The sequence below is a fragment of the Podarcis muralis genome, chromosome 16, assembly GCF_964188315.1.
Source record: "Podarcis muralis chromosome 16, rPodMur119.hap1.1, whole genome shotgun sequence".
Taxonomy (NCBI): domain Eukaryota; kingdom Metazoa; phylum Chordata; class Lepidosauria; order Squamata; family Lacertidae; genus Podarcis; species Podarcis muralis.
In genome coordinates this window covers 23,661,887-23,689,885 of record NC_135670.1, presented here as the reverse complement: position 1 = coordinate 23,689,885, position 27,999 = coordinate 23,661,887, and the positions used below count along the sequence as shown (strand labels likewise).

The 27,999-nt window shown below is 44.8% G+C and overlaps 1 protein-coding gene across 6 annotated transcripts; it reads left to right on the top strand.

Moving 5' to 3' along the window:
- The first annotated feature begins 16 nt into the window (after window positions 1-16).
- On the top strand, window positions 17-27,243 carry EWSR1 (EWS RNA binding protein 1). 6 transcript variants are annotated; one of them, XM_028711050.2, is made up of 18 exons: window positions 19-134; window positions 5,752-5,788; window positions 6,006-6,057; window positions 6,993-7,119; window positions 12,891-13,077; window positions 13,814-13,978; window positions 15,559-15,770; window positions 16,624-16,807; window positions 19,625-19,659; window positions 20,215-20,247; window positions 20,786-20,904; window positions 21,683-21,812; window positions 22,775-22,897; window positions 22,985-23,156; window positions 23,701-23,798; window positions 23,877-23,939; window positions 26,362-26,614; window positions 26,813-27,243. In XM_028711050.2, exons 1-18 carry the CDS (start codon window positions 122-124, stop codon window positions 26,850-26,852), a joined length of 2,043 nt encoding a protein of 680 aa, XP_028566883.2. In that variant the 5' UTR covers window positions 19-121; the 3' UTR covers window positions 26,853-27,243. The 6 variants fall into 6 exon arrangements, with proteins under 6 accessions (XP_028566886.2, XP_028566883.2, XP_077776356.1 ...); XM_028711048.2 differs by having other exon boundaries at window positions 20-134; window positions 19,622-19,659; XM_028711052.2 differs by lacking the exon at window positions 23,877-23,939 and having other exon boundaries at window positions 20-134.
- The last annotated feature ends 756 nt before the right edge of the window (window positions 27,244-27,999 follow it).

Below are 27,999 nucleotides of genomic sequence, written 5' to 3'. Positions count from 1 at the left end.
TGCCGACCCGAGTGGAAAACCTCGCGCCTGCGCAGTACGCGGCGGCAGAAAGACCGGGAGGACGTTAGTGAGGGAGGAGGAGGCGGCGGCGGAGGAGGAGGAAGAAAGAGAGAGAAAGAAAATGGCGTCGACGGGTGAGGAGAGCCGGGCGAGGCCTAATCTTAACCGGGGGCGGCGGGAGAGACCTTGGGAGCGGGGAGGGAAGGAGAAAGGGGATCCCTCCGTGAGGGGGGGGAATTAGAAGGGGGCTCGGGGCGGGAGGCCGGGAAGCCGCGGCCTTTTGTGGAAAGTTCTCATTCTCTGTGGGGGGGGGGGAGGGGAGGGGAATGGTTGCCGGGCGGCCGTTAAGTGGGGGGAGGGGCGGCGGCGGCGGGAAGCGCGTGCGACTTCGTGATTGGCTGGGGGGGGGGGTCAGTAGGAAGAGGGAGGGACGGTCCCCCCCCGCGCGCCTTCTTGGTAGCGCCAGGCCTCGTTTAACCTCATGGGAGGGAGGGAGAAAAAGGTGTGGGGGTGGGAGGAAGTGGCTGCTGGTGTTGCCCCCGGTGCAAGCCTCAGTGCACGCTTCCTCTCCTCTTTTTCCCCTCAATTACAATTTTTTAAAAAAACAAAACAAAATTATTTTGTAAATCGACGGGTTGCAAGAGAGCCCCCCCCCCCGGGCGCCCGCCCTCCCCCGCTAAATAATTAACTTGATTCAATTTATAAATTAGCGAGTGGAAAGAAGGGAGCCGCGTGAGGTAGGGAGGGCCTTGAGGACAAACGGTTAATTTTATTTAGAAACTAATTACAGCCTCAAGACCCTTCCTTCCTGTCCTCCCATTAAATTATAAATCGACAAATTCTCGTCTTTTCTTTTACTCTGCTCTTCAACCGAGGGCGAGAGAGAAGAGGGGTGCTGCACACCCCCGAGTGGCTTGATTCTCCTGCCCTCTTTCACAAGAACAGTGATGACGTTGTTTACTGTAATAATTATAAATTAACAATGATGATAAAAATGTCTGGCGCACAGAGAGAATTGAAAAGAAAAGAATACAAGAGATGCGATATTATTACTAAGCTGCTCTGATTATTATTAGGAATTCCTTTTCACTGCTGCACCCTGCTTTTCAGATAATGGGGAGGGAGGGCAAAGTATTTATTGCAAACGTTTCTGCCCCTTGCCTTTTCACCACTCTTTGTTCTCAGTTTCTTTTTCCTTTGTATGCTTCTGATGAAGGTGGACTGTATTCCACAAATAAAATAACTTCATTAGTCTTAAGGTATCACAAGATTTGCGATGGGTGTTACACAGCAGATCCAACACAGCTGCCCTGCTAGAAATTGCTGTGTGTGGACTGCATGTGTTTCGTTAATGCATAAGGATGCATGCATGCATATACCCACCCACATGTGCATGAACGGGGCTGGGGAAGCAGGCCTCTTTTCTCCAAAGATAGCATTTTGGGTTTATTACAGACAGAATTAAGCACATTAAAAAATGCTGCCGACAGTTTTTATGTTTGGGGAATAATTCCATTGGATTTCCTTCTGAGGGAAGATGCATAAGATTTAGCCACATGGCCTGTGGTTTCCAGGGGGAAAGTTGAACACATGCTTTTCGCCTCCATCTCCCAAAATGAAATCAATGGGATTCGTAAATCAAATCAGCTACCTATAGTGTATATAGTTTAAAGAATTGTATGTAGTCCTGGTCGAAATGTGTATTGTTATGCACACAAAACATAAATAATGCATTACAATGTATACACTTTTTGTCAGGGTGGTGTCCTTAAAAGCAGCTTACAGTAAAATCAACTGAGGGTGCATTTTTCATTGCAGTCTGTACCGAAGTAGGCTTCCATTCTGTTAGAATAATTTTTTTGCAACAAAACTGATCCAGAGAAGCAATGAAATGCCTATATAGATCAGTCTCTGAAAACCACAGGGACAAAAAAATGTCATGAGAGATTACCAACTGATTCTGGTGCAAAGACTGATCCAGGGAAGAAGAATTCCTTTCTTTTGATAGAACATTCAGCAACAGCCTGCAACTTAAACAAATTTATCTTGTGTGCTTTCAGCTTTAAAGTAAGCTGGTGGGGTTCCAGGAAAAATGAGTTTAGCAATCCCACTCGCCATTGAATACAATGTGTTTTGACTATATATTATTTTGGCTTTCGGCATGATCCCTGGATCCTAACCCCAAAGTAAGTTGCAGGCTTACGGTATATGGAGAATTTGGCTTGGGGTAGTGAAATTTCTTTGGTGATGCTTATTTTTCTTTTTTTGGTCTGTGTTGAATATTAAAATAAGGTGCAAGTAACATTTTAACATTTAAGCTATGTTAAACCGCATAAAATACAAAAAACCAACAGAAGAGATGGAAAAATATATGTGTTTACTGTTAGTTTGTCTTACTATGATTTTGTTAGTCTCACATGTTTTGTCTATAAAGCAGATGGGGGATAAGTTATATCTGTGGGAGATGTTGTGTACTCTGATGAAAGTACAGAAATACATTTTTTGCTACAACAACAGTAGCAGCACCAGAACAAGAAGAAAAAAAGAAAAGCAATCACCAGTTTCTCATCTTAGTACAGTGGTACCTCGGTTTAAGAACAGCCCTGTTTACAAACGATTCGGTTTACGAACTCCGCAAAACCGGAAGTAGTGTCCCAGTTTGGGAACTTTACCTCAGTCTAAGAACGGAATCTGAACGGTGGAAGGGCACCGGCGGCGGGAGGCCTCATTAGGGAAAGCGCACCTCGGTTTAAGAACGGATTCGGTTTAAGAATGGACTTCAGGAACGGATTAAGTTCGTAAACCAAGGTACCACTGTACTCATTCCCCCACTACATACAATCCAGAAAACCTCATTGCTGTTCCCTGCTCTAGTAGAATTTTGGGTTTTTTGCTTTAAAATAAACTTTAATGCCATTAATACTTTAAAACAAAACCTCACCTCCCATTGCTGCAGATGTAAAATATGCAAAACTTAAAAGGACTAGTTTAGACAAGGTGCTCTCTCTCTGGGTATGAGTGAGGAGAGCTAGAGGTCAAACAGGAGGATCCAAGGGGAGGGGAGAGTATTGGAAGGAGACTTTGCAATACTACTGGGCCTTCCAATTCTGCTGCTGTTTACATTCTTTGTGCGGCATCATTTGTACCCAAAGTGTGTTGAACTGGAAATATGGCACCCTTGGCTATCCAAATATTATTGGCCTACCTTATTAAACAGATTTTATCAAGTCTGTTGCTATTTCATGGTCATCTAATATAATAATTATACGTTAGCAAGTGCTGGTTACTTTAGGGATCCTTTGGGAGGAATGGTGGGATATAAATTTTAAAAATACGTAGAGTAGTGTAGTGAAAGAGTAGACTTTTTGCTTTTTAAGCCTTGAATAGTTTTGTGCATTTGTATGTGCATATTCCAGGTGGCTTAGTGTTGTCCCATTTAGGGTCTGGCTATTAAAGACAGTTATATGTAATTGTGAAATCAGCCACACAGTGGCGGAGGTTCATGCTCCGGCACCGGGGGGGGGGGGAATGCAGGGGGGGCAGCCTTGATGGCACCCTGCTGGGATCACGCAGCCGGGGGGGGGCGCTACCCCCCCCCACTCCTCTTCCTCTGCCAGTGCAGCCACTTAATCTTAAAAGTGGAACAACCTGGCAAGAGCTAGGACAATTAGTGTCTCATCCTAAATATGTTTACTGCAAAGTCCTGAGTTCAGTGGGACTTTGCCCAATAATGATGCCCTATTACTCATACAACAGATCTATTGTTAGCACATTAGAAAATTACACACCATTCTTGACTAGGGTAGTTGGAAATTGTGCCTTCTGGCATGTGACTGCTGCATGTCATTTAAGTAGTAATTGTAAAATTTGTGCCATGATTGCAGCTGTGTAAATGCTTTTACGAGATAGATCGCAGAATGGTAATTGTAATGGGTAAAGCACAATGCAGATTGTATTTTAAACTTACAGGTGTGTATGGTGGTATTGGTGGTGCTTGATTTGGGAGTATGTCCAAACAGAATCCCCAGTCTTCATTAGTTCAATAGTGCAATGATTTATTTAATAAAGGTGACTTACTGTGAAAACAAGCTTTTTAAGTAGGGCTGTTTGGTGGAATAGGTAGCTTACACATCCACGGTGCCACTGAAATTGGATGTGTATCAAAAGCTTTTTCAATTTTTCAATAAGAGTATCACATGAAAACCAGCTGTTTTAACACGTTGAAATGTTTTTTTCATTCCTACTGGAAGCCATATTCTCTTAATTTGTGGCACAAATTCTTGGTTCCTGACGATAAGTGCTATGGGTTTATGAATGCCCTACATGGCATTCTTAAGTAATGTTTGCTGTTCTGTTCCCTTGTGTAATGATGAAGAGTAGGCTTCAGTTTTATCAGATTATGCTATTTTGCATAATTTTTACAAATCATAGTTGTGACCACTTTGAAATCTCAAGTCTGCTGGGAGTATGATTGGAATAGTAAGCTCCTGCCTAAAGGTCAGTAACTGCCCACAGAGTTCCTCATTTTCATAAGTTGCAGAGTTACATCGTGGCTTTTAAAGTAGAACTCATTGTTCATAGCTGAATTGATGAACTCTTAAGTCAGTTATGGACAGGACAGAAGGTTGCAGCTTTTAGGTTTTCTTTATTTTGAATTTCATTCAAGTGTGATCATGCAATTCTCCCTCTTCCTAGTTCTGAGAGCTATGTTAAGAAAGTCTGTGGTCCCTGCCCCCATTGGATTGGGCCTTCTTGGTCCCATTTTAACTAAGTACAAAATAAATTTTATAACTTATGTCACTAAAGCTCTTCTGCAAATATTAGCTTTTAAAATGGTGTGTCACAATCTTTAATCGTAATATTTGTGCAGTTTGAATTACAAGACAGGGAATAAAGGTTTGGATAGAGGAAAAAACAGTTATAGACTTGAATTGTGTTAATTGATATGCAGTTAAATTAAAAGGTACAAAATGGATCTTCTCATAGACCTTTCCTTTGTTGTTGAGTGAAGAGTTGCAAATTCTCTTACTTTCCTATAGTAATACAACTTTAGACTTTGTACACGTTAGAAAGGTCAGAAGTGTTCATTTACTATATCAGTAGGAATACATAGCAAGATATAGTATGCCTTGCCTTGCTTCCTTTTTCACCACTGTGTATAGTAAAATTTGCTGCTTGTGTTGGAGAAAGATCTTAGGACAAATTTCAGGAAAAGCTTGGTCAATTTGAATAATCTCAATGTTGACAACCTGGCTTGGCAGCAAAATAAATAAATGAAAGTAGACTCTTCGCCTATTGGAGTTGAGAATATTAAGTGACGTTTGGCTGTAAATAAGCAAAGGCATTGTCTCTTCACATTGAGTAGGACTAAGAAATTGTAACTTCCAATTTGGAATTTGAGGTCATAGATGATTTTGAGGTGGGGAAGGGTTAGGTTGAAAAAGCTGTAGAAGTGGTGCCAATCTTGGATTTTAATACACAACAGATTTCAGACTTCCATTGGGAAACCACACGGTAACAACAGCTACAGTACTTGTGTTTGTGTCTGCAGTAGTGTTGCTTTTAATTGGTCCAGCTTCTCTTGGTGAAAGGAAATCACAAGCTGATGCATCTCAGGGGAGTTTTCAATATGACAAACATAAGGGGGTGGGTGTATCCTTAGATTCTGAGCTTATGTTTAGAGGTGTTGAGTGATTCCTCCCCCACCCATCTCCTCTTATGCTTGATTTTATGTCTCCTTACCACCTGCAGATTATAGTACCTACAGCCAAGCAGCAGCCCAGCAGGGGTAAGTTAAGTTTCTTTGAAGATAAATATAGTCTATTCTTGAAAGAAGACTTGGTTTAGAATTCCTATAATGTATTTTATGTTTTAAGGACATTGCAGAGTTTTAATAACAAACTGTTTTAGTACTGCTGTTTTGAAGGTTATACATGAAGGCATTGCCTTCATTAGTCATTGTATTCTCCAACTTCAGCTTTCTTTCTTTCTTTCCCTCCCTTCAGCTACACTGCATATGCTGCTCAGCCAGCTCAAGGATATGCGCAGACCACCCAGGTAATAAAGAACCAAGAAGCCACTTCCCCTCTAAATGCAAATGAAACCCCAACCTTTTTGCATCTACTCCCATATTTTCTGTTGGGGCTTTTAAAACTAGCTGCTAGAAAGTATATTTCTATTACTGCAAGTATTCATTCAGGGTGTGCACTCATTCAGTGAGTAGCCATAGCCTTGGGCGCAAGCAGTGGAAAGCTGGCTGTTTGCTGCTCTTGCTCCCCTGTTAATGCATTTTGCTCCTGCCTGTCTGTATACACAGCCCTTGGAAGACAAATGCAGCAAAGCCCTGTGGGAGGTGACAGCCTATAAGGGCAGCCCCCATCGTGTTGAGCCATGGAAACAAAACACGGGGCTGCTGTGTGATGGCTGCCAGACCCGACTTAATTGCAACATGCTAGTTGCCATGCAAGATTAAAGTATTAAGGGACTTAGCACAGACATGAAATTTTAAAAGGGGCTGTGTCATATCCTGAAAACAAGAGAGAATAATATAACTCTCTTCTTATGTAAAGGAACTGAGAAGCAGCAGTTGATGGCTTCAAGGCCTTTAATTTTGTTAACTTCTAGCTAGGTGCTAGAGGTGTCTCAATGAACTTTTGTTGTCCTTCAGCTAGCTCTTCTTATGTCATGTTGCTTGGGTGCTGGTCAGTACACAGCATAGATGACAAAACAGGGTGAATTAGACTCATGGGATGGCCAATAATACTAGCTGTTAACTGACAATTCTACTATACACCTGTCTCCACTTTCCCTTGGCACCTTGTGGGTTTGTGAATCTACTTTGCCTGAGCAGGAAAATATTTGATATAGGACATGGGGTTTCACCCATCTCATTTCTGTTGCATATGATTACAGACTTTTTCTGTCCAAATCAAATTGCTAAAATCTCTTGTGTAGAGCCCAAAAGTTAAAATAAACCGTTTCCCTCTTTGTAGCAGGCCTATGGGCAACAAAGCTATGGAACCTATGGGCAACCCACGGATGCCAGCTATACCCAGCCTCAGACAACTGCTACTTATGGGCAAACCGCATATGCAAGTTCTTATGGGCAGCCTCCAACTGGTAAGTGCCTATGTCTATTCCCACCTAGTCTCTCCTTATTTTTTCATTGTGCTTTGGAGACTTTAAATTAATGTGAGGGTGGGAACTTTTTGTAAAGCAAATTGTACTTTGATATTATGGATCACTTTGGGTACTGGTTCACATGGAGATTGAGGCATTGCTGAAGAATGCTGCTAGCAAGATGCTAACATACCTGGGGAATGAGGCACTCTACCTTTTGTGACAGTACTAAGACTCTTAAACCTTTCTATTGCTCAAGGATGAGTAGTTCACAAGACTGATTGCCTGTTCTGATAGTCTGCCCTCTACTTCTTGTCTTGTGCTTTCCACAGTAGAAGGGACCAGTACAGGTTTGAATATCCTGCTCAATTTTGCATGGGAAATGCTGTTCATTTGGTCTAAATTTATGGTGTTAACCCTTTAGGTGGTTTTATTCTAGCAGCAAAACTTGCAATATGGTTGGCACAGGCCCATTCAGTGTTTGCTGCTCATTTTACTTTACAGCAGCATATCTGCTGTAGAAAGGGTGCCATTCATAAGCTCTTTTTGACTACTGTGTTGTATGGATAAAGCTTATGTATTAAAATGACAGCTATGAACAAAGATGATTCAAGCTAACCAAACTCATCTGTCTTCCCGGTGTCCTAAAGGGTGAACAGCATGATTAGACACATTCAGCTGTTGCAGCCACCATCTCTGCATGTTCCATGTTATTGGTTCCTCTTTCAGACATTTACCTCAGTGTTGTCATAAATGCTCTGTAAATTATTTTGCTTGTGCTAAACTGTGTTAAAACTGAAGTTCTGTTCATCTTGATGCTTTATTTTGATGTCTGAAAAATAGGCCTACCTTTTGAAGGTTGTACAGCAACCACTTGATCTATGGTCTGAATTTAAAGTGCATGCAAAAACACCCCAAACAGCATCCTGGCTACAGTTTTAAGTAGCATGTTTTTTCCTTGTGCTTAAAACTAATAACTACTGCGTTGGCCGATAGAGGTTTTAAATAACAAAATGTTACTGGGTTGAAACTGTTTTGGGTTGTACATTTAGCCAGTAAAAATAACCGTGTAGTTAATGATGCACATGTTTTAGAATGTTTCCAATTTGGCATATATTTATGAGACCTATATGTTGCCCAAACAGTTCAGTTCTTCTTGCAGTTCTACATTTGCCCAAGTAAGAGGTAGGGATGGAGGAAAGGTGTTGCCTGGAGGCACTGCATTTGAGCATGCAAAGTAGATACCTGATATATAAAGTGGGCTCTCTAAATTCTCTCAGGCATAGCAGGAAGAGGATCTAATTCTTCCTTGCATGCCAAGATGACTGAATGCTTATGCAGGTATATCAAATACACAGTTGGAAGAATTGCTTTACTTTTCTCAAATCGGCAATTTACTGGCCCAGCTCTGTTTTTAATGATGAAGTTGGTAGTGTAACAATGGAGGAGTCAGTTGTTTAATCTAGTTCTGAGTTTACAGATAGATTTGAAGACCCTGGAAGGAAATGGAAACATTTGAAAAAAGCTTTGTTCAGAAACCCAAGAAGGGGGGGAAATTGGGGGGGTGGGTGGAACTATATTAATGCTGGGAATAGCTAGGTTTGTCTGTTAAATACGCCACTGGTTACACAAAGATGAAGTGCATCAGTACTAGAACATACCACTCCTTTCCTCTGTGACTATTGTATAGGTCGTGAATATTCCGATGCACAAGGGGGATGGGATTCTAGCAGTCTTGGGGAAGACAAATATTGTAAGAAAGGAAACAAAGTTGAGAGGAGAGAACCCTAAACCAGCCACATGAATAATGAGTATGGTCAGTGAGCATGGATCACAGTCTAACTGGGGATAAAGCAGAATAATGTAGTGACTAAAATTCTGAGTAGCAGCACATTGCTGCACTGCAACATGTTGTGGTTGGTCCAACTTTTTTTACACCTTAATTGTCCCACAGGAATTTTAGTGTCATTAGCTTTTTCATTACAAATGTTGGGTCTGCATGATTATTTTTTAGGTTCATATATTGGACAGGGTCCAAGGAGCTCCCTTCAGGCTTCCCCAAGGGTTTGAGCAGTGCCCAGTGGGATTTCTGATTTCCCCCCTTGGGACAGCATATCCTTTTTCATCTCTCAAACTGATTATGAAAGTACATCCTCAGTTGTTTCTAAGCATTAGAAGCAACTGTTAGAAAGCATGAGCCCTAGGACTCCTTGATGAAGCTTGTGGTTTTGTTCGCCAGATCCTGGATGCCATTTCTAAGCTGAAGTAGTACATGACCACTCCCCCCCCCATGTCGATTTTTCCTCTAACTTTTTAATTCCATATTGTTAAAATATATTGTTACAAAAATTGGGCACCACTTCCAATCTCTGCCAAACTGTGGCTAGATTCAAGGTTCCAGCCACTCACTCAGGGTCTGTGTTTCTTTGAGAAGCAAGGCATGGCAGAGGCTGTCATAGCTTTGAGAAATACGATTTATTCACGTATTTACACCTGGACTTAGATGGAGGGAGTCCAGATCTTACAGCATGGTCATCTCAAGAGCGGCTTGTTCCCCACAGCAGTTCAGTGTCGATCCAAGGCATCTCTCTGAGCCTGCCAAGATGGTTCTGTCCCTTCTTCTTCCCAGCATACCTTGTAAAGGCCTACCGTATTTTTCGCACTATAGGACGCACTTTTTCCCCTCCAAAAATGAAGGGGAAATGTGTGTGCGTCCTATGGTGCGAATGCAGGCTTTTGCTGAAGCCTGGAGAGCGAGAGGGGTCCGTGCGCACCGACCCCTCTCGCTCTCCAGGCTTCAGGAAGCTATCCCAAGTCTTGCAAGCCCGGCGGGATGTCCCGCGGGCTCGCAAGGCTTGCGGGCAGCAGCCTGCACCCAAAAGCTGGGGACAGCGGGGAGGCGCAGAGCCGCCACCCCGCTATTCCCCGACCTGATCTGGAGGCTGGGGGTGGGAGAAGCAAGCCTGCTTCTCCCCCCCCCCCAGCCCCACAACCTCCAGATCAGGTCGTGGAATAGCGGGATGGCGGCGCTCCGCCATCCCGCTATTCCCCGACCTGATCTGGAGGCTGGGGGTGGGAGAAGGAAGCCTGCTTCTCCCCCCCACCAGCCCCACAACCTCCAGGCTTCAGGAGAGCCCCACCGCCAGCCCCACAAGCTCGGGGGACAGCGGGAGAGGCGCAGCGCGCCCTTCCTGCTGTCCCCCGACTTGGCTAGAAGGCTGGCGGGGGGAGAAGCCTGCTCCTCCCCGTTGCCAGCCCCGCAAACTCGGGGGACAGCGGGAGAGGCGCAGCGCGCCTTTCCCGCTGTCCCCCGACTTGTCTAGAAGGCTGGCGGGGGGAGAAGCCTGCTCCTCCCCGTCGCCAGCCCCGCAAACTCGGGAGACAGCGGCAGGGGCGCAGCGCGCCCTTCCCGCTGTCCCCCGACTTGGTTAGAAGGCTGGCCCAGCCCCGCACACTCGGGGGACAGCGGGAGAGGCGCAGCGCGCCATCCCGCTGTCTCCCGACATGGTTTGGAGGCTGGCGGAAGGCTTCCTCCTCCCCCAGCCCCGCAAGCTCCCAGAGCGATGCCAAAGCTGCGCGCAGCTTCGGCATGGCTCTGGGTCCCGTTCTGGGGGAGGGGGAAGCTCGGGCTTCCCCGCCCCAGCCCCGCGCCTGGCGGGGGGGGGGAATAAATTTTTTTGCCTTTATTTCCCCCCCCAAATCTAGGTGCGTCCTATGGACCGGTGCGTCCAATAGTCCGAAAAATACGGTAAGTCTCATGCCAAAGACACACTCTGACTTTCTCCTGACACACAAACACCCTTGGGAACCTCTGTCTGCCCAGGCCCAAGGATTCTTCTTTGATATAGGCCATCTACACTGTCATGTTATCCCTGGTTAACTGTGTGAAGCTGCTTGAGCATCCTAAACTGAATGCAACAGCACTTGGCTTAGTTTTAATTAACCAAACTTAGCTTGCTTCATGAATTTGAGTTTGTTCAAATTCAAGCTCTCTACAGAATCTAAAGATTACGGAGAGTCTGGCCGTCCCCCAAACTTAACAACAATATGCTTAGGGTGCAGCCACTTGTTCCTTCATGTCTAACTGTATTTCTAATAAAGTAAATGTTTAAATAAAGAAAATGCACTTCAATATTTAATGAATAACGAACAGTGCTACTGTTTCATATGCCAAATTATAGCATATGTCTGTGTTCTTAAAGTAAATAAAGTTGGGGTTCAGTGAGAACAATTATTGCATAATTCAGTTTCAAAAAAACCCCCCATTTTCCAACAACAATTTAAGGCTTCAGTTTACTGAAAATGGACATCAGTGTTCCTACATTGTGGGTAAAAAGACTGCTCCATATATGTTTGAAAGATTTATCACATGACTAGTCATGAATTCAAATTTACTAAGAGATCTGCATATGGAGTAAATATTTTACCTACTTTTCTTTATAACTTGCATTTGCAGTTAATTCTGAAAGCCATTCTGAAAGCTGCAAAAAATTGTTATTGATTGCACAAAGCTTGCTACTCTGTTTACAATCCTTACCCATGTTTTGCCAGTTCGTTTTTTGGTTCTTTTGTGTTCCACTTCACCAGGAGCTTTTGAAGAATGCTTCATAAGAGTTTTGAGACAGTACCTTTCAGTACAGTTCGGTGCCAGTTGCTTGAAATATGCTTCTAAAGGCTGAATGTTAGAATCATTACAATAGTCACTGTGGAGGGAGTGTCACCATGATGGTTATCTAGTACTGCTGTCTTTTCAAAGCATCAGAGAAGGAGAATAGAGCCTTGTAGCATTATATTATTTTGTCAGAGAACCTTGTGCATTATGACCACATATGGGCATGTGATTTGGCTGCTGTCAAACTCCTTCACTTTCAGGCCACAGTGATTGCAGCAGTGTGTGTAAAGTGGCTGTATTTTTTTAATCCCGCCCCAGCTCCCTGCATGTCTTAAAACAGCTTATCAGAAATTGGAGCTATTCTAAATCTTTCTCCTTGATTTGGTTGGTTTTGTTGTTTATCTGGAGGGTTCAAAAGAGTGGCCCAAATCGGAAGTGATTCGGAAGTGATAGTAGCACATCATATTAGATAATGTGCAATATGGTTCTCCTTCAAGTATCACAGTAACATTTGAGAATTAGTTCTCAAAACTATTATCCACCTGTACAAATGTGGAAATTTTCAAGAGCTCTAAGTATACTCTCTGATTTACATTTGAAAGAGGCTGAAAAATCCACTCAGTCTGCCATTCCCCCACTTAGCTGATAGATTTAAATTTATAGTTATAATGGCTAACCAAGAGTAGCTGTCCAATCTGTAATTCTGGGAACCATCTTGTGTCATGGAATGGTTGAAATATGTGAAAGCTTCAATCTTTGTACACTGACAGTGGCTTGTGATGGTTTCCTTTTGTGTTATTTCTCCCGTGAAGTGCAAGGGCTCTAGTTTTATCGGAATCATCCTAGTACTTTGACATTTCCTTTAGTCTTTTAACTATAATTTGGATTTAGAGATGGCTTCTGGATATTTGGTTTTTTCCCCTGAAAGTAGCTCTCTTTAAGCTGATAATAAAAAAATCATTACTTTACCCCCTTCTCTGTCGGTATTTTTAATGAGGATGAGGCACTACCCTCCCACAAAGCATTTTTGTTTACAGGTTTCCTTGACTTCATAGAGCATTTCACTAGGGTCCTTAGTATAAATGCTTAGACAGAGTAATCAAAAGTGATGAGAAGCACAAGTGTGTAAGCTTCTCAATAAGGTTTCTTTTTGTTGCAGGCTATACCGCCCCAACTGCTCCCCAGGCTTATAGCCAGCCTGTCCAAGGTTACGGCACTGCTGCTTATGATACAACCACCGCCACAGTTACCACCACCCAGGCTTCTTATGCTGCCCCATCTGCTTATGGCACCCAGCCTGCCTACCCCACCTATGGGCAGCAGCCAGCAACAACTGCACCTGCAAGGTAACATACAAATAAAATGTGATGCATTAACATATACATTCTTGTACTTTGGGGTCAGGGAAAGAACTCTATTTGAGAACACCATCCTCTTGTCTGGCTTCTGCCCTACAGCTTTGATAATTCTGTGGTTTGTAGGCACATTCCCCTCCTCTCCACGTAATGCTTGAATGAAACAGAACTCGCATGAAGTTCTTTCTGTGAAGCGCCATGTGGAATAATAGCCATGTATTCTTCTTTCACTCTGGATAAAAAAACAAAACGTACTCAGGCACTATCACCTTAAAACACATCTGGTGTACTTTGCTGTTGGTGCTTTGATTGGCAAGACATTTAAATGGCACTCAGAGTAGGATTCTTTCCCCTCTGTTAATGAAGCACCATTGTGGCTTCTGTGGAAGTCAGTGGGTGGATTGTACTAAATGTTTGCATCATACATCGATAATAATTTTTATAAGTTTAGTGCATTTAAAATGGTGACCTGCCCTGTGTGATGAAGGGGAGGGGGATATAAATAAAATTAAAATGGTTTTTATATTTGTTACCCAAATTCAGATCTTAGCCTAGGTTTTAAGACAATCCTGAAGGCAAAATGCCTGAGTAATCTTCTGAGATGTAATTTCCACCTGCAGTTAAGTGTTAACATGCAGAGGCAGTACATAAGGTTGCCACTGCCTGACATGAAAGGCAGGCAGGAGCTTCTAAAAGATTTATCCTCACGGGTGAATTTAATTTTTAGAGCCCAGGATGGCACCAAGCCTGCAGAGACTACCCAGCCTCAGTCAAGTACATCAGGCTACAGCCAGCCCAGTCTAGGATATGGACAGAGTAACTACAGCTACCAGGTCCCTGGCAGTTACCCAATGCAGCCGGTTACTGCACCTCCATCCTATCCTCCCACCAGGTGAGTTTACTGGAATTCTCAGTATATATTATCTGTTATGTATATGCTATCTGTCTGGATGATGTTTTGTGTGGTGATGGTGGGGGACCTTAGGCTCAGGTGCTGATTGCAGCTCCTCAGACTGTACCCCTCACCTGCCCTGCACCCTCCTTGAGTGCATTTTGCATCCTTGAGCCGTGTATTCCCTTAAACCATGATTAATGCTCTTGTTTGCATGGATGGAGGAATGTATGCATGTGTGGAAGCTTCTGACTTTTGTGTGCCTATGGTGCAGAGTTGAGTCACATACGTTGTTATGCCTACCTTTGCCTCTGGCCCCGCCCACCACTGGTAGGCAGACCCCACAAAAGGTTGTCTGTGAGGGAATGTGGTCCTTGGGCAGAAAATTCTCCTCCCCTACTTTAGAGGATGGTTAGAAATGTCAGCTCCTTTTTGTGACTTACATCACCTTGGAATGCAGAGGAGCAACAGTTATGATTCTTAATATCTATTGGCATACCATGGATAATGATTTACCTTGGTGACCTGCTCCTCAGAGTGACATTGAAAGCATTAGGCAGACTGTCCAGTCATAGCAGCACTACAGTGATCAGTGCAACTTGGTCTGCTTCTCTTTGTTGCCTTTTCCCCGCCAGCCATCTGGTTAGTTGTACTGCCATTTACCATGGCAAAAGACAAGCAGTCTCCAGCAGATATGGTCATCAGAGAAAAACAATAGTGGGGCTGTATCTGTGGCCACAGCAAAAACACAATAGACTACAGTGGTACCTCGGGTTACATTTGCTTCAGTTTACATACGCTTCAGGTAACAGACTCGGCTAACCCAGAAATAGTGCTTCAGGTTAAGAACTTTGCTTCAGGATGAGAACAGAAATCGTGCTCCGGCGGCGCTGCAGCAGCGGGAGGCCCCATTAGCTAAAGTGGTGCTTCAGGTTAAGAACAGTTTCAGGTTAAGTACGGACCTCCGGAACGAATTAAGTACTTAACCTGAGGTACCACTGTAGTAGTGTTTTGATCAGGGGTAGGCAACCTAAGTCCTGGGGGCCGGATGCGGCCCAATCACCTTCTCAATCCCCCCTCATGGACGGTCTGGGAATCAGCATATTTTTACATGAGTAGAATGTGTGCTTTTATTTAAAATGAATCTCTGGGTTATTTGTGGGGCATAGGAATTCATTCATCCCCCCCCCTGCCCCCCCCCCCAAATATAGTCCGGCTCACCACATGGTCTGAGGGACGGTGGACTGGCTCATGGCTGAAAAAGGTTGCTGACCCCTGGTTGATTTCCCACATTGTTGCAACCTGGTGGCAAAGTACTAATAGTATGCATCATTCTAGTCTGCAAATGTGCAGGTATTAGGGTTTGGGGGGGGGTTGGTCACAGCTTTGTCAATTTTATTGCGGCCAGTGGTGTGTACTGGTCTGGTTTTCTGTAGTTATAGATCAGCCTGGGCAAGGGCAAATTATGCATGTTTGCTTAGGTTTTTGCACTTGTATGGGTGGAAATAGACTGTTTTACATGGTGGAAATAGACTGTTTTACTAAGTGCCGTTTTCCTGTCCTTTGACATATCTTTTCAGCTATTCTTCTTCGCAGCCCAGTAGTTATGATCAGAGCACTTACTCTCAGCAGAGTAGCTATGGTCAGCAGGGCAGCTATGGACAACAGGGCACCTATGGGCAACAAAGTAGCTACGGGCAGCAGCCCCCCACCAGCTACCCGCCTCCGACTGGATCCTATAGCCAGACCCCCAGCCAGTACAGTCAGCAGAGCAGCAGCTACGGGCAACCAAGTGAGTGTTAATAGGAGGCGGAGTGTGTGTGTTCAGTTAAATCTTATCAACCCCAAGATGGCAATCGGGACTTTTGAATCAAGGTGTTCTGATTTAAGAGTGGCGTTGGAAAGCTTTCAGGTGTTAAAAAAAATAATAATTCAACAACCTCAAAATCTGTGCTGTGTTTCTGCTTTTCAGCTAGCCTGTCTTTCATATTTGCCCTTTTTTAAAAAAATGCACTGCTGGGGAGCCATTGGCTCTCCAAGTGTTGTTGTCCCATCACCCCCACTGATGACCATCTTTGCTGGGGGTGATGAGAGTTGATGACCCAAGAACATCTGCAGGGGCACAGTTTCCCCAGATTCCTTTTTCTTCTGTTTTAATATTTTTCAATGCTTTCATTTTATGTTATATTGAAACAATATAAAGCAACATATTACAGTACAGTGTTGGTCACACAGTTTTCTATCATATTTCTTTTCACTAGTTTGGTCAATGTTTTGTTGTCGATTTAGATTTATTCTTGCTAAAAACAGATCAAGCCTTTTGGGGGCACCTTACAAATAATATATAACATATGGTTGGATTTCTGCCAGAATATGTGAAAAATCTGCCCCCATGAAGCAGGTAGAAAAGATGCCTCTGTGTGCTTTGCTGGTTGGACCTGTTGGGGTGGAAAGAGTAAAGTAAAGTGTAAAAGCCAGCTGGGGGGGAAAATCAAGTATTTTCCAGCTGATATTTTGCATACCTGTGACTACCTTAATGAATGCTTCAATTCACCATTGAGGGTCACTGCATGTTAACGTTCTAGAGGAAGGAAATGAATGCTGTTTGCCACTTTGCTAAAATTGCCATGTTGACTATTCCTTAGGTTCATTCCGTCAAGACCACCCCAGCAGCATGGGGGTGTATGGCCAGGACTCGGGAGGCTTTTCGGGCCCAGGAGAAAGCCGAAGCTTGAGCGGCCCTGATAGCCGGGGCAGGGGAAGAGGGGGATTTGACCGTGCAGGCGTGAGCAGAGGTGGGCGGGGAGGAGGAGGCCGCGGTGGAATGGGGTAAGAGCAAACCTTTTCTTCCTCTCACCTAATTTGGTTTTACCCCATAGGGTGTGCAATGGAAAGAAGGGCTGAAAGATGTCGATGCAAACCACTTTTCCATGGAGATAATCTAATTAACAGCGAGTAATATATACGACTAATTAATTCATGGAAACATTTTCTTAATGGGGACTAGGGGCAGGATACATTTTACCTGCAGTTAATTGAGGGTTGGAGGCAAGAGAGTGCTGGGTGTTCAAATTGTGAAACTTTCAGCTCCCTTCCACAATGAACAGAGATGAAACTCTCTGTGGGTTTAAGAACTGTTGGGTTGAACACACACACCCCTTCTGAGAGGTCCGCATGTCATTCATTCCTCCTTGCTGGTGTTTGATATCACAGGTATGTACCATGGTGTCTGCTGCTCTTGTAAAGCATTTTCTTGCCCTAGCTGTGTGTTCTCTTGGCAGTAGCTCTCTGAGCTCGTGTCAAAGCTGAATAGGCTGTGTCAAGATGCTCTTTGAAGCCCAGAGCTCTCTAGCGTAGCTGTCGCGTGTGTTCAGGTTGGTTTGGAATTTGAGGAGAGACCCTACATGGTGCAATAATAATAAGAATAATTAAAAATCGCTTACAATTCTGGACGCAGCTCCATGCTGGAGCTTTCAGGTGTCCCGAACCAGTTCAGCCATTTTAACTGATGGTGGAATCTGGTTTGGGAAGCCTGTTTAGTCAGTACTTGTTTTCCATTACTGGTTTATCTAAGATGGAAGAGATGGTGGTCAACTGAGAGGTTCAATAATGAAGGGTGTCCTTGTGTGTGTTCTACCCATGTGTATATAGAGCTATGCAGAGTGCTACCCCCAAAACCAAAATGGTCACAAATTTGGACTAGGAGGATGGGAGGGCAGAAAAATATGTCATGGGGTCCAGTTGACGGATCAGTTGCCTTCCAGTCCCACTGCACGTAACAGTCTTGACTGGCAAAAGAGACACTCTGCATAGCTTTACTAAAATGAATCCAGATGATTTGAAATCTTTATTGAAGTCCAACTGCTTTTATTGCTTCAAAAGCTGTTCAGTTAATGACCAAGCCATTTTAACATTGAAGAGTAACCCTTTCAAATTGGCTTGAATGGAAAAGGGCTCCTTAGTTCTATTATAAAGATTTCATCTGTTAGGTGTTCCTAGATGTGTTTTAAAGTAGACGCAGACACTTGAAATTGCTATCACCACATCTTTTTTCTGTTCTAAAGACCTCCCTAAAAAGTAGGGCAATTTCGCACCCATAATCAAAAGCTCATGTGTAGTGGCCTTAGCATTGGGGGAGTGGGAGGGAATGTAACTGCTATAGGCCTTAGGCAGACCCCATTCCCAGGGTGGCCCTATGAAACACTTACTTGGCCACCAAGGGCCAGGGTAGGGGAACTATGTCCCCTTCCATGGTGTGGTGATGCATTTCAGTGTCTGTCCTGCAGGTAAGGAGCCCAATGTTCTTAACGTGCCCTCTTTCATTGCCTCAATATTTTTTTATATTTTCACTGGCTGTTAAACATGGAAACTTTTTAACATGCTTTGTCGCATTTATATGCTACAGGTTACAAAGTGAGAGCCTTGTATACACTTCAATACTTAAAAAGTACCCGTACTCAGTACTCAGCCGGCAGCATAATGAAAAGTGGGACTAGACACGGTGTCCATATGGAGAGGAAAAAATATACATAGAATATTTTTAACCAAATGTGTTCATTGTATAAATGGAAACCTTCTGTAACTTTGGTAACTGCATATAGTACTTCATGTTTGGTATTGAAACGAGAGGGGAGGTGTAATAACTTTAGAATTGTGTAAAATTAAAGTGTAAAAACATGTGTTAAAAAAGGGAAACATTACATATATGGTATATATACTTTGGGAAAAGAGACAAAGCTGCATGCAACAGCTTGGAATTGTGTATATTAAATCTTTTATGGGTTAAAGGTGCAATACTTGCTAACAGTTAGTGGTCCTTCTCCCTCCTTTCTTACTTCCATCCAAATGATTCTTCCACATGCACCCAAAAAGCCATTTTTAGTGGCACTTTATTAATTGGGCACATTTTTGCCCATAAATTATGTTTTGTGGCTTCTCTCCATCCGCCCCCCCCCCCCATGTTAAAAGCTAAAGCACTGATTTGTTGTGTTGTGTTGCATTGTATCCACAAAGCTGCACCCTTAGGCCTTTGTACCCTGGTATATTCTGTAAGTTCTCCTTCCACAGAGACTGTTAAATCCAGTAGTGACCTGAATGTATGGCTTTAGTGACTTGTCATCTGAACTGTGTTCTAGGGCTTGCTGTATCTTCTTTTTCTCCTTTTCCCCCTCAACTGTTAATGTTAAAGGTCCTCCGCCCAGGAGCTTGACTTGCTGGCCTCACTCGCAGGAGGCTGAGGGTGCAGTTTTATGTATGCAAAATTAGGAGGGAGTTGACCAGTGGACATAAAATCTTTGTGTGTTTTGATAAGCCAATAAATAAATGGAAACGTTCCATTTTTCCTTCTCGGGGGCCAAGTATTGCATTGTTAATACCATTAGCCGTGAAAAAGGGTCCAACTGCCACCGTGGGGCGTCCAAACTCAGGCAAGCAAAGGTTGCGTGTGTGTAAAGGAGATTTGAACAAGCTGCCCTGAAGAAAGGCCTAGTGACGAGATGAGAGAGAGAGAAAGAAAGACAGACAGACAGATGCATTGTTTGGATATGTTTAGCCAGTGCCCTTCTTCCCAGTGAGCCCCAGAGGCTCCGAGCGGTACTGGCTTTTTAAAGGGAAAGGCCTTCATTTCTTCGTTTATCCCCCCAGCAGCGCTGGAGAGCGAGGTGGCTTCAATAAGCCTGGTGGTAAGTTTTTGAGCATTACAATGGGATAGTGTTTTAAAAAAAATGCAACCAGAAAATAAAAAAGCCCATAATATTTGTTAGTTTCATAAGTCGTTAAAATTCCATATGCAACAAGACTTTTAATGGGTACTGCCGGCAATGCCTAGGGGTCTATAAGGTTTTAACCTACGGTTACAGAACGAAGGGTAAACAAAGGGTGATGATGAGAGGAACTACTCCTTTAATTTGGGGAAGGAAATCATTTTAAGCGGCTTTGGTTTTTTAAAAAATAAAGTAACTGGTGGTAAACAAGCACTGATTGGCCCAAGAAAGCCCCCTTTAACCAAGTGTAATACCAGGTGATGGTTTAGAAAGCTGCTAAAATAGCAAGCTGATCTCGGCAGCAAATGCATAAAGGGTGTGCATTGCAAGTTTTTTTGCAGTGCGGTCAATTTGAGTTTTAACACATGCCATCAAATGGCGGTTGTAAATAGGTAGTTGTGTGTGTGTCAGTAGCGTAGCTTGCAAGGCGTGCACTAACAATCTCTTCTATGATTTCTCTTTCCTGGACGGCAGGACACCTGGATGAAGGGCCAGATCTCGATTTAGGTAATTTCAGATAATTGTTTAAATCTGTGGAATGGGTCCTATGTCATTAGTCACCCTCAGCAGAATGCAGTCTTCTCTCGCTTAAAGTAAAATGCTGCTTGTTCATCTTAATGTTGGAGATTGACAGAGTTAGACACTTCTCGGGGCTTCAGGAATACTGATCAGCCCCTTGCTAGTTTTGCCTTCATTGTGGACAGTAGTTATTAAGGGTGCGTCCTTTTGCTGAGGGCCGCCCTACACAGTCCTGGAGCTGGTCATGCCTTTTCTGTGTTTTATTGAGTCTGCATTTTTAAACTGGCTGAAGCTCAATTAAATGGCATTCTTTGAGACTGGAAGTCCAGAAGTATTGGCCGGTCTTGGTAGCCAACTGTTATTTGTGGTTGCCTCTGATGCCTCTCACTTGGATCCTCTGACCTCCTGCCCTTGGGGAAAATGGGTAGTAACCCTGTTGGAGGGAGGAATGAGGCCATGTTTGCTTCCAGTAGCTGTTGGGGTGGCCTGTACTTGGTGACACATTTTTCTCTCTCTCTCACCTCAGGCCCACCCATAGACCTAGATGATGATGCTGACAACAGTTCAGTGTATGTCCAGGGGTTGACTGACAATGTGACCCTAGAGGATCTGACAGACTTCTTCAAACAGTGTGGCGTTGTCAAGGTAAGTAGCACGATTTGTAAGGTGCAGCCTGTCCTGCCACTTGATGGAGTTGTGGGGGAGGCGATACAAATCCCCCTTGCGATTTGGCTTTTTAAGTTTTCCCATGTGTCTTTCATTGTCCCAAGAATACCTTCTATTCTCCTCCCCCTGAAAGGAGAGGAGAGATTCCAGACCATCCCTGGAAGACACTGGACACACTAACCACTGATATTAACCACTGGCCTTGACACCAGAGTTCTGGGTGGGGAGGTTAAAGGGGGGAAATTGTTGGTTTGATCTGAATGATTTTTGGACTAGGGAGGTGTGGTTTGAGGTTTTGCTTATTTGCTAATTAGTGGATCAAAGTATTGCTTTGTTTATTATTTCAGTATTGTTAATATTGTTCACTATTATTTATACGGGTGGTGTGTTCTTTTTTGGGGGGTTTTCCGCATAAATGTTAGGTGAATATGAAATCTCAATGTATTATTTCCCCTTTTGGTGTTATTTATTGCATATGTTTCTTTGCTGTAAGTTACTTGAATACCTTCAAGTGACAAGTGACTAATAAGATTAATTAATCTATATAAATAAATGTGTGGCATGACCACCTAAGCCTTAGTAAAGCACAATGTGGGATTTTAAAAAAATGAAATTCGATGGTGATTAGTCACATAATATTTGCCTTTCTAGGATATTCTTTGAAGCATCTTACTGAAGAGTACTTTGGGGTGGGGTGGTCTAGCCTTGGAATTTACTCCTGACCAGAGCATGATTATCTTCTCTCATTGCCACTTAGATGAACAAAAGAACTGGACAACCCATGATAACAATCTACCTTGACAAGGACACAGGGAAGCCAAAAGGAGATGCTACTGTGTGCTATGATGACCCACCGACTGCCAAAGCAGCTGTAGAATGGCTTGATGGTGAGTAAATTAGAATAGTACAGTTACTGCTGCAATTTATTACCCATCCTTCACCTTAAGGTCCCAGGGTGGGTTACAACTATTAAAGCACAATATTAATATTAAAACACAATATTGATCAATATTAAAAGCTTAAAATTACAGAAAGGTGGGTCCTAAAAATACACATCTCAAGTGTCAAAAGCCAGGGTAAAGAGTTGCATCTTGAGCATTCGCCATATAATGAAGGTACCAGAGGCACCTCTGAGGGAAAGGAGTTACACAACTTAGGGGCTACCACTGAGTAGGGAAGAAGGTGGTCTTTCAGATATTTGGGGCCTTGGTTCTTTGGGGCTTTAAACACTAACACAGAGCTTTCCAAACTTTTCATGTTGGTGACACACTTTTTAGGCATGCATCATTTCGTGATACAATAATTCAGTTTTACTAGCAAACCAGAGGTTAAACTGACCCCTTTCCAGCCCCGAGAGAAGTGTGGGGAGCATTTGCGCAACACACCTACACTTCAGCCAACACAAATGTGTCTCGACACACAGTTTGGAAAGCTCTGCACTGATATATTAGATGCTCAGTAGCTCAAAAGTTTAGAAAATGTCAACCTAATGTATATGTAGTTAAAACAAATGCAGTGTGCTTTATTACATCAAGGTTGATTGCAAGTGGTGTATACTGGGGGGGGGGGGGTGTGCCATGATTTCCACAGGAGTGCAGCATGGCTGGGGCAGTGGGACACACAAGTGTGTGAACAATGCCTACTGAAATTTCAGAAGCTGGAGGAGCGGTTGAGTGTTGCATACTCCTCTCTCTACGTTAGCCTCAGTTATGGAAGCGGCAAAGTTTGTAACTTCCTTCCAAAGGCCTTGGCAATGTGACTTAGATCTACTTGCCCAGCTGTAGGTGGCTCATTCTCTGCAGCAGTGAAGCTCTTGTTCACAGAGAGACTTCTGCTTTGTGTGTTTCAGGCAAAGACTTCCAGGGCAGCAAGCTCAAAGTCTCTCTCACCCGGAAGAAGCTGCCACTGAACAGCATGCGTGGAGGGATGCCCCCGCGTGAGCCACGTGGCATGCCTCCCCCACTCCGTGGAGGTAATCTTTGGCTAATGCTGGCCAGCATTGTTAAGCCCCCAAGGGCTCTGTGGTGTGCTCATGAACTCACCAAGTGTCTTCTTTCAGGCCCAGGTCCTGGGGGCCCAGGCGGTCCTGGTGGTCCCATGGGCCGCATGGGAGGCCGAGGTGGCGACAGGGGTGGCGGTTTTGCCCCAAGAGGACCACGAGGATCGAGAGGAAACCCTTCTGGTGGAGGAAATGTCCAGCACAGAGCAGGAGACTGGCAGTGCCCCAACCCGTAAGTCGCTGTGTTTCATTCTCTGCTCTCACCAAGTTTCTGTGCATATGAGAGTCAACATAGATCTTGGCTGTGCATATGGGAGTCAACATAGATCTTGGCTGGGCTGCCCTGGTGGACTCCTGCATGGTAGTTACCCCAGGATGCAGTTATGCAATTCATTTAGGGTAATATTTTGGGTGTGGACATAGTTCCAAGGCCCTTTTGTTGGATACCAGCCACCACCTCAGTAATTCACTTACCAGCTCACCTAGAATATTGCTAGGTTCCTGCTCGGCCCGATCAGTTGTGTGGCCCAAAAGGCTAGGCAGCCTGTTTCCACTGACTTGCCTTTCCTTAGTTATTCATGGGAAAGCATCCTCAAAAGATGGTCCAAATGAATTTGCCTCTGGGTAGAGGCTTTCCTTGTGCTCCCCACCCAGCTGTGAATGAAATTGTGGTCAGCTGGCTCTCCCCCGCCCCAGTTCCCCAGCCTTGGTTGTTTTTTCATGTTCAGCCAAGAAATGCACTTGGCATCTCTTACTAAACACTGGTCCTTTTCCAGGGGGTGTGGAAACCAGAATTTTGCCTGGAGAACAGAATGCAACCAGTGCAAGGCTCCTAAACCGGAAGGCTTCCTCCCTCCACCTTTCCCACCTCCAGGTATGTTCCTCTTGTCCGCGAGCTGGGGTGGGAGTCGGAATATGTGACACTGACCTCTGCTTATGTGATGTTCACAAGGTCCTGGATTCTTGCTTGGAAAACCGCTGCCACTTAGAGGGCTCATATACGGGACAAATAGTGGTAAGGGAACTGTACAGGTGGTATATTTTTCCTTCGTTTGTGTATACACTTCCAGCAGAGTGAAATGGGGAGGTGACGCTGCGCCATTCACAGTCGCCATAAAATGGCCACTGTTGGTTCTTGGAAGCACTGACTGTGGACGCATTGACCTGGCCAAGGTTTACACTGGAGGTGGGGTAGCGCCACATTTGGTGGAGGAGCTGCTCTGATCAGACCCGGCTCCAGCTTTTCATGGGACCTTGGGCAGGGATCACTCGGCACGATCTCTGGGAGCGGGGTGGCTGATGGGGAGTGGTGTGCCCAAAATGGGGGGGGGGGCGGAGCCCAAGAGTCTCCAGGGGTTGCGCCTATGGGGTTGCTCCATGGGGGGCTGGCCAGGCCAAAAGCCAGGCACATGGTTTCTGGCTTGGCCATGCAAAGGGGAGTGTGGTGCAATGTTGGTAGCCCATTGCAACCAAGTTCTTGAGCTACTTGCTGGTGGGGACAAGTTAATTTTTTATACTGGTGATATTCCTCTCCCATATCCTGCAGCAGTCGTAGTCTGCCCAGGAGAGCACATGGTGTTCAATGCTCAGAGCCATGTATGTGCAAGCTGCATGTGGAGATTGGGGGGAGGGAATGTTAAGGGTTGTTTAAATCAGGCACACTCTCCCCTTCCCCTGACTCCCATCACCAATCTCTTTTGCATGGCTTCAGTTTCACTCACCTTCCCAAGCTGGACAAAATGGGTAATGAGGCTGGCAGGTGCTGGACGTGGGGGCATACAATGGCTTGTCTGTTGAAATCACTTGTATGCGTCTCTTTTTACCCCTGCTCAAAGTGGTCCATATATATATATATGAGAGAGAACATTTTGAAACACTACACTGAAACAACAAGCAGGAAAGCATCACTTTCTGTTAAATTTAATCACAAAATTATGGAGGGCCTCTTGGCTATGGGGAGCCATCCATCACAATTTGAACCCCTAGCACTTTACGGAGTAGCCATGAAGAGAAGCTATTGATTTGATTCATCAGTTGGCTTAATGGGGACGAGTTTCAAGCTTGCAGGATGAGGAAGTTGGGGAGGGGACTTTGCCCAATGCCATGCAACTGCAAATGGCAGGCCCTGGGCAGTTTCAGGAAAGGTATGGTGCCATGTTGCATTGATTCAGTAATTGAGCAGGGGCAAATGGTGTCGTCTTGATTGGTGCTCCTCTACGGATGTGTTTGAGTTGCAACTTTAATTCCCCTGTAGGCACTGTTGTCCTTATGTGCTGATCTTGAAAACAAACTCCACCTGCCTGCCCTTAGAAGTGGCTGTTTGAAACATCATTTAGAGCCAGGGTTGTAGCCCTCCAAACTGCAATTACCATCAATTCTGACTAGGTCCCACTGGCTGAGACTGATGAGAATTGGGAGTCCTGCAACATCCACACCATACCCACCCCTGATCTATAGAATCTGGTGCGAAGTGGCCTAGCTGCTCTCTGCTCTGTTTACTCTGTCTCAATGGAGGTGCTTATGGATGTTTTCCTACACTCTCGCGCTGAGTTACGCAAACTGATTCTCCTTTTCTTGTCATCACAGCCTACCTTCTCACATGCTTCCACCAGGCTTCAAGCCTGACTTGGAAGCTGATTACAGGTGGGAGGAGGGCTGCATGCCGAGCTCTGTGTTGGAACCTTAAAGTGTTTTGACCCCAGAGCTGTTTTTTCTCTGCTAACTTGTGCACAGCCCATGAGCAGTAACTTCAGTTTAAGAATCGCCAGCCTGTTTTAAAGCCCAACATTAAGTTGCATTAGGAGAAGCAGCTCAGTCTTCCTCTATGGTTGGTGCGTGAATCTAGGTCAGTGTTTCCCAAACTTGGGTCTTCAGCTGTTTTTTCAGACTACAGTTCCCATCAGCTGTGACCGCTGGTCTTGCTAGCTAGGGATGATGGTAGTTGTAGTCCAAAGACAGCTGGAGACCCAGTTTTGGGAAACACCGATCTGGGTCTTTTCTTGTATTGACCCTCTTCCTGCAGAGTTGCATCCAGTAGGAATGATCAGCTGTTAGGGCAGGTTATGAGGAACCACATTAAAATGAGGATATCCTTCCTTGCGGGGACTTGCAGAAAGGGTGAGAACGATACGGGAAGTGGGCATTTGTGGTATGGTATTTTGCTTGCAGCTTTTCTTGTGGCTGCTGCTGCTGCTCTGTCACATGTTGTAAGAACAGGTGCCATATTTTAAAGCAGTAGGGACTCCCTAAGGTGGTAGCACACACATTCACACCTATGCAACACAGACACGTGCCATCATTTGGTCACTTTTGTGGGCCTCGGCATGTCTGGGTCCTGCTGCCTGCGCTTCCGAGGCAAGCCTTCAGCTGCCTGTCTGGTGTTGCCACCTTCCCAGCAACCCTTTGCTCGATTGAGTGGTGCTGTCTTTCTGCACTAGGTGGTGATCGCGGCAGGGGCGGCCCCGGTGGCATGAGAGGAGGTCGAGGGGGCCTGATGGATCGCGGCGGCCCTGGAGGGATGTTCCGAGGGGGCCGAGGTGGAGACAGAGGCGGATTCCGAGGAGGCCGGGGCATGGATCGAGGGGGCTTCGGAGGAGGTCGGCGAGGAGGACCTGGGGGCCCACCTGGACCTCTTATGGAGCAAATGGGAGGCAGAGGCGGCAGGCGTGGAGGACCAGGAAAGATGGACAAGTAAGGCCTGGGGAGGGGGAAGTGAGTGGCGTTGACAAAGGGGAGGGAAGAGGTCTGGGCTGCAAAAACTGGAGGAGGAGGCTGTTAGTAGCAGCCACGGGCTCTTATTTGAAACCTTCTCTTCCTGGGATGCAATAGCCTTTGGGTATGTGGTTGTGAGTCTGACCCCCATCCCCTTTCCTCTCTTTCCTTTGCCAGGGGAGAACATCGTCAAGACCGCAGAGACCGGCCTTACTAGTGGCGAGCCACCCCCTCTCCCTTGCAGGACTGCATTTACTACCAGATTTATTTTTTAAACCAGAAAATGTTTTAAATTTATAATTCCATATTTATAATGTTGACCACAACATTATGATGATTCCTCGTCTGTACTTAGTATTTTTCACCATTTGTGGAGAAACATTAAAACAAAGTTAAATGGTAGTGTGCTGAGTTATTCTTTTTCTCTCTCTCTTACTTTTTCCTTTTAAAAAATGGTTGTTTAAACTAAAACCCATAAGAAAACCATTGTTGTGAGCATGCTCAGTAAATCTGTGTGGAAGACCCAGGAGGAAGGAAACTTAAAATCTGTAACAATGTTAATGGTTGTGATGTTTTTTAAATAAACTTCCAAATGTTTATAAATGCAACACCTCTTAGCATGTCTTCGCAACAGCAGTGACTCCAGTAGGAGGGCAAGCATCCTTCAGGTTTCCCTGGTGTGTGGAGGCCATTGGGTTCACCAAGGAGCTCTGTGTCACACTGTGGTTTGCAAAGTCCCAGGGCCACTGCCAGTGGAGAAGGACTGGAGCAGGCCTGTGAAGTGCACTTGCTAAGATACAGCCTGCACCTGCATGGTGAACGGTTGGGGAAACCTCAGGCCCCTTCGTTCTCTGCCCAACCCTTGGGTCTTCCTCAAGTATCCTGCAACTGTGTTGAAGCTTCTTTTCTGCCTTCACGATCTCCTGATGTTTTGCATGGGTGGAGCATAGTCTACTTTATGCAGGTAAGGGTCACATCCATTGCCCCACCCCTCTTCCTCTGGCTCTGTGGACCACAGGTTGAAAAGGGTTCTTCACCCATTGTAGGTACATGGTTTCCTGTATTTAGAGGCAGCAATTGCTTCAAAAGCTCCTTCGTCCTTACTATCTCAAAGCTGTATAAAAGCACACCGCTGGGCTCCTTAGATGCATTTTAATTTCACCTTCACACTGGATTGTACCAGACCTGCTACAGTTCTGTTCTGGAGTGTTGTGCTCCCTGCAGAAAATCAGCTGCCCAGGCTGACTGCTAGAAGGTTTTATCAGAAACTATTTTATCTGATCTCTACCATGCTTAACAGGTAAGACCTCTGGAAAGCTGGACAGCAAATAGCACAAGCATGCTAAAGGTGTTGAGAGGAGCCT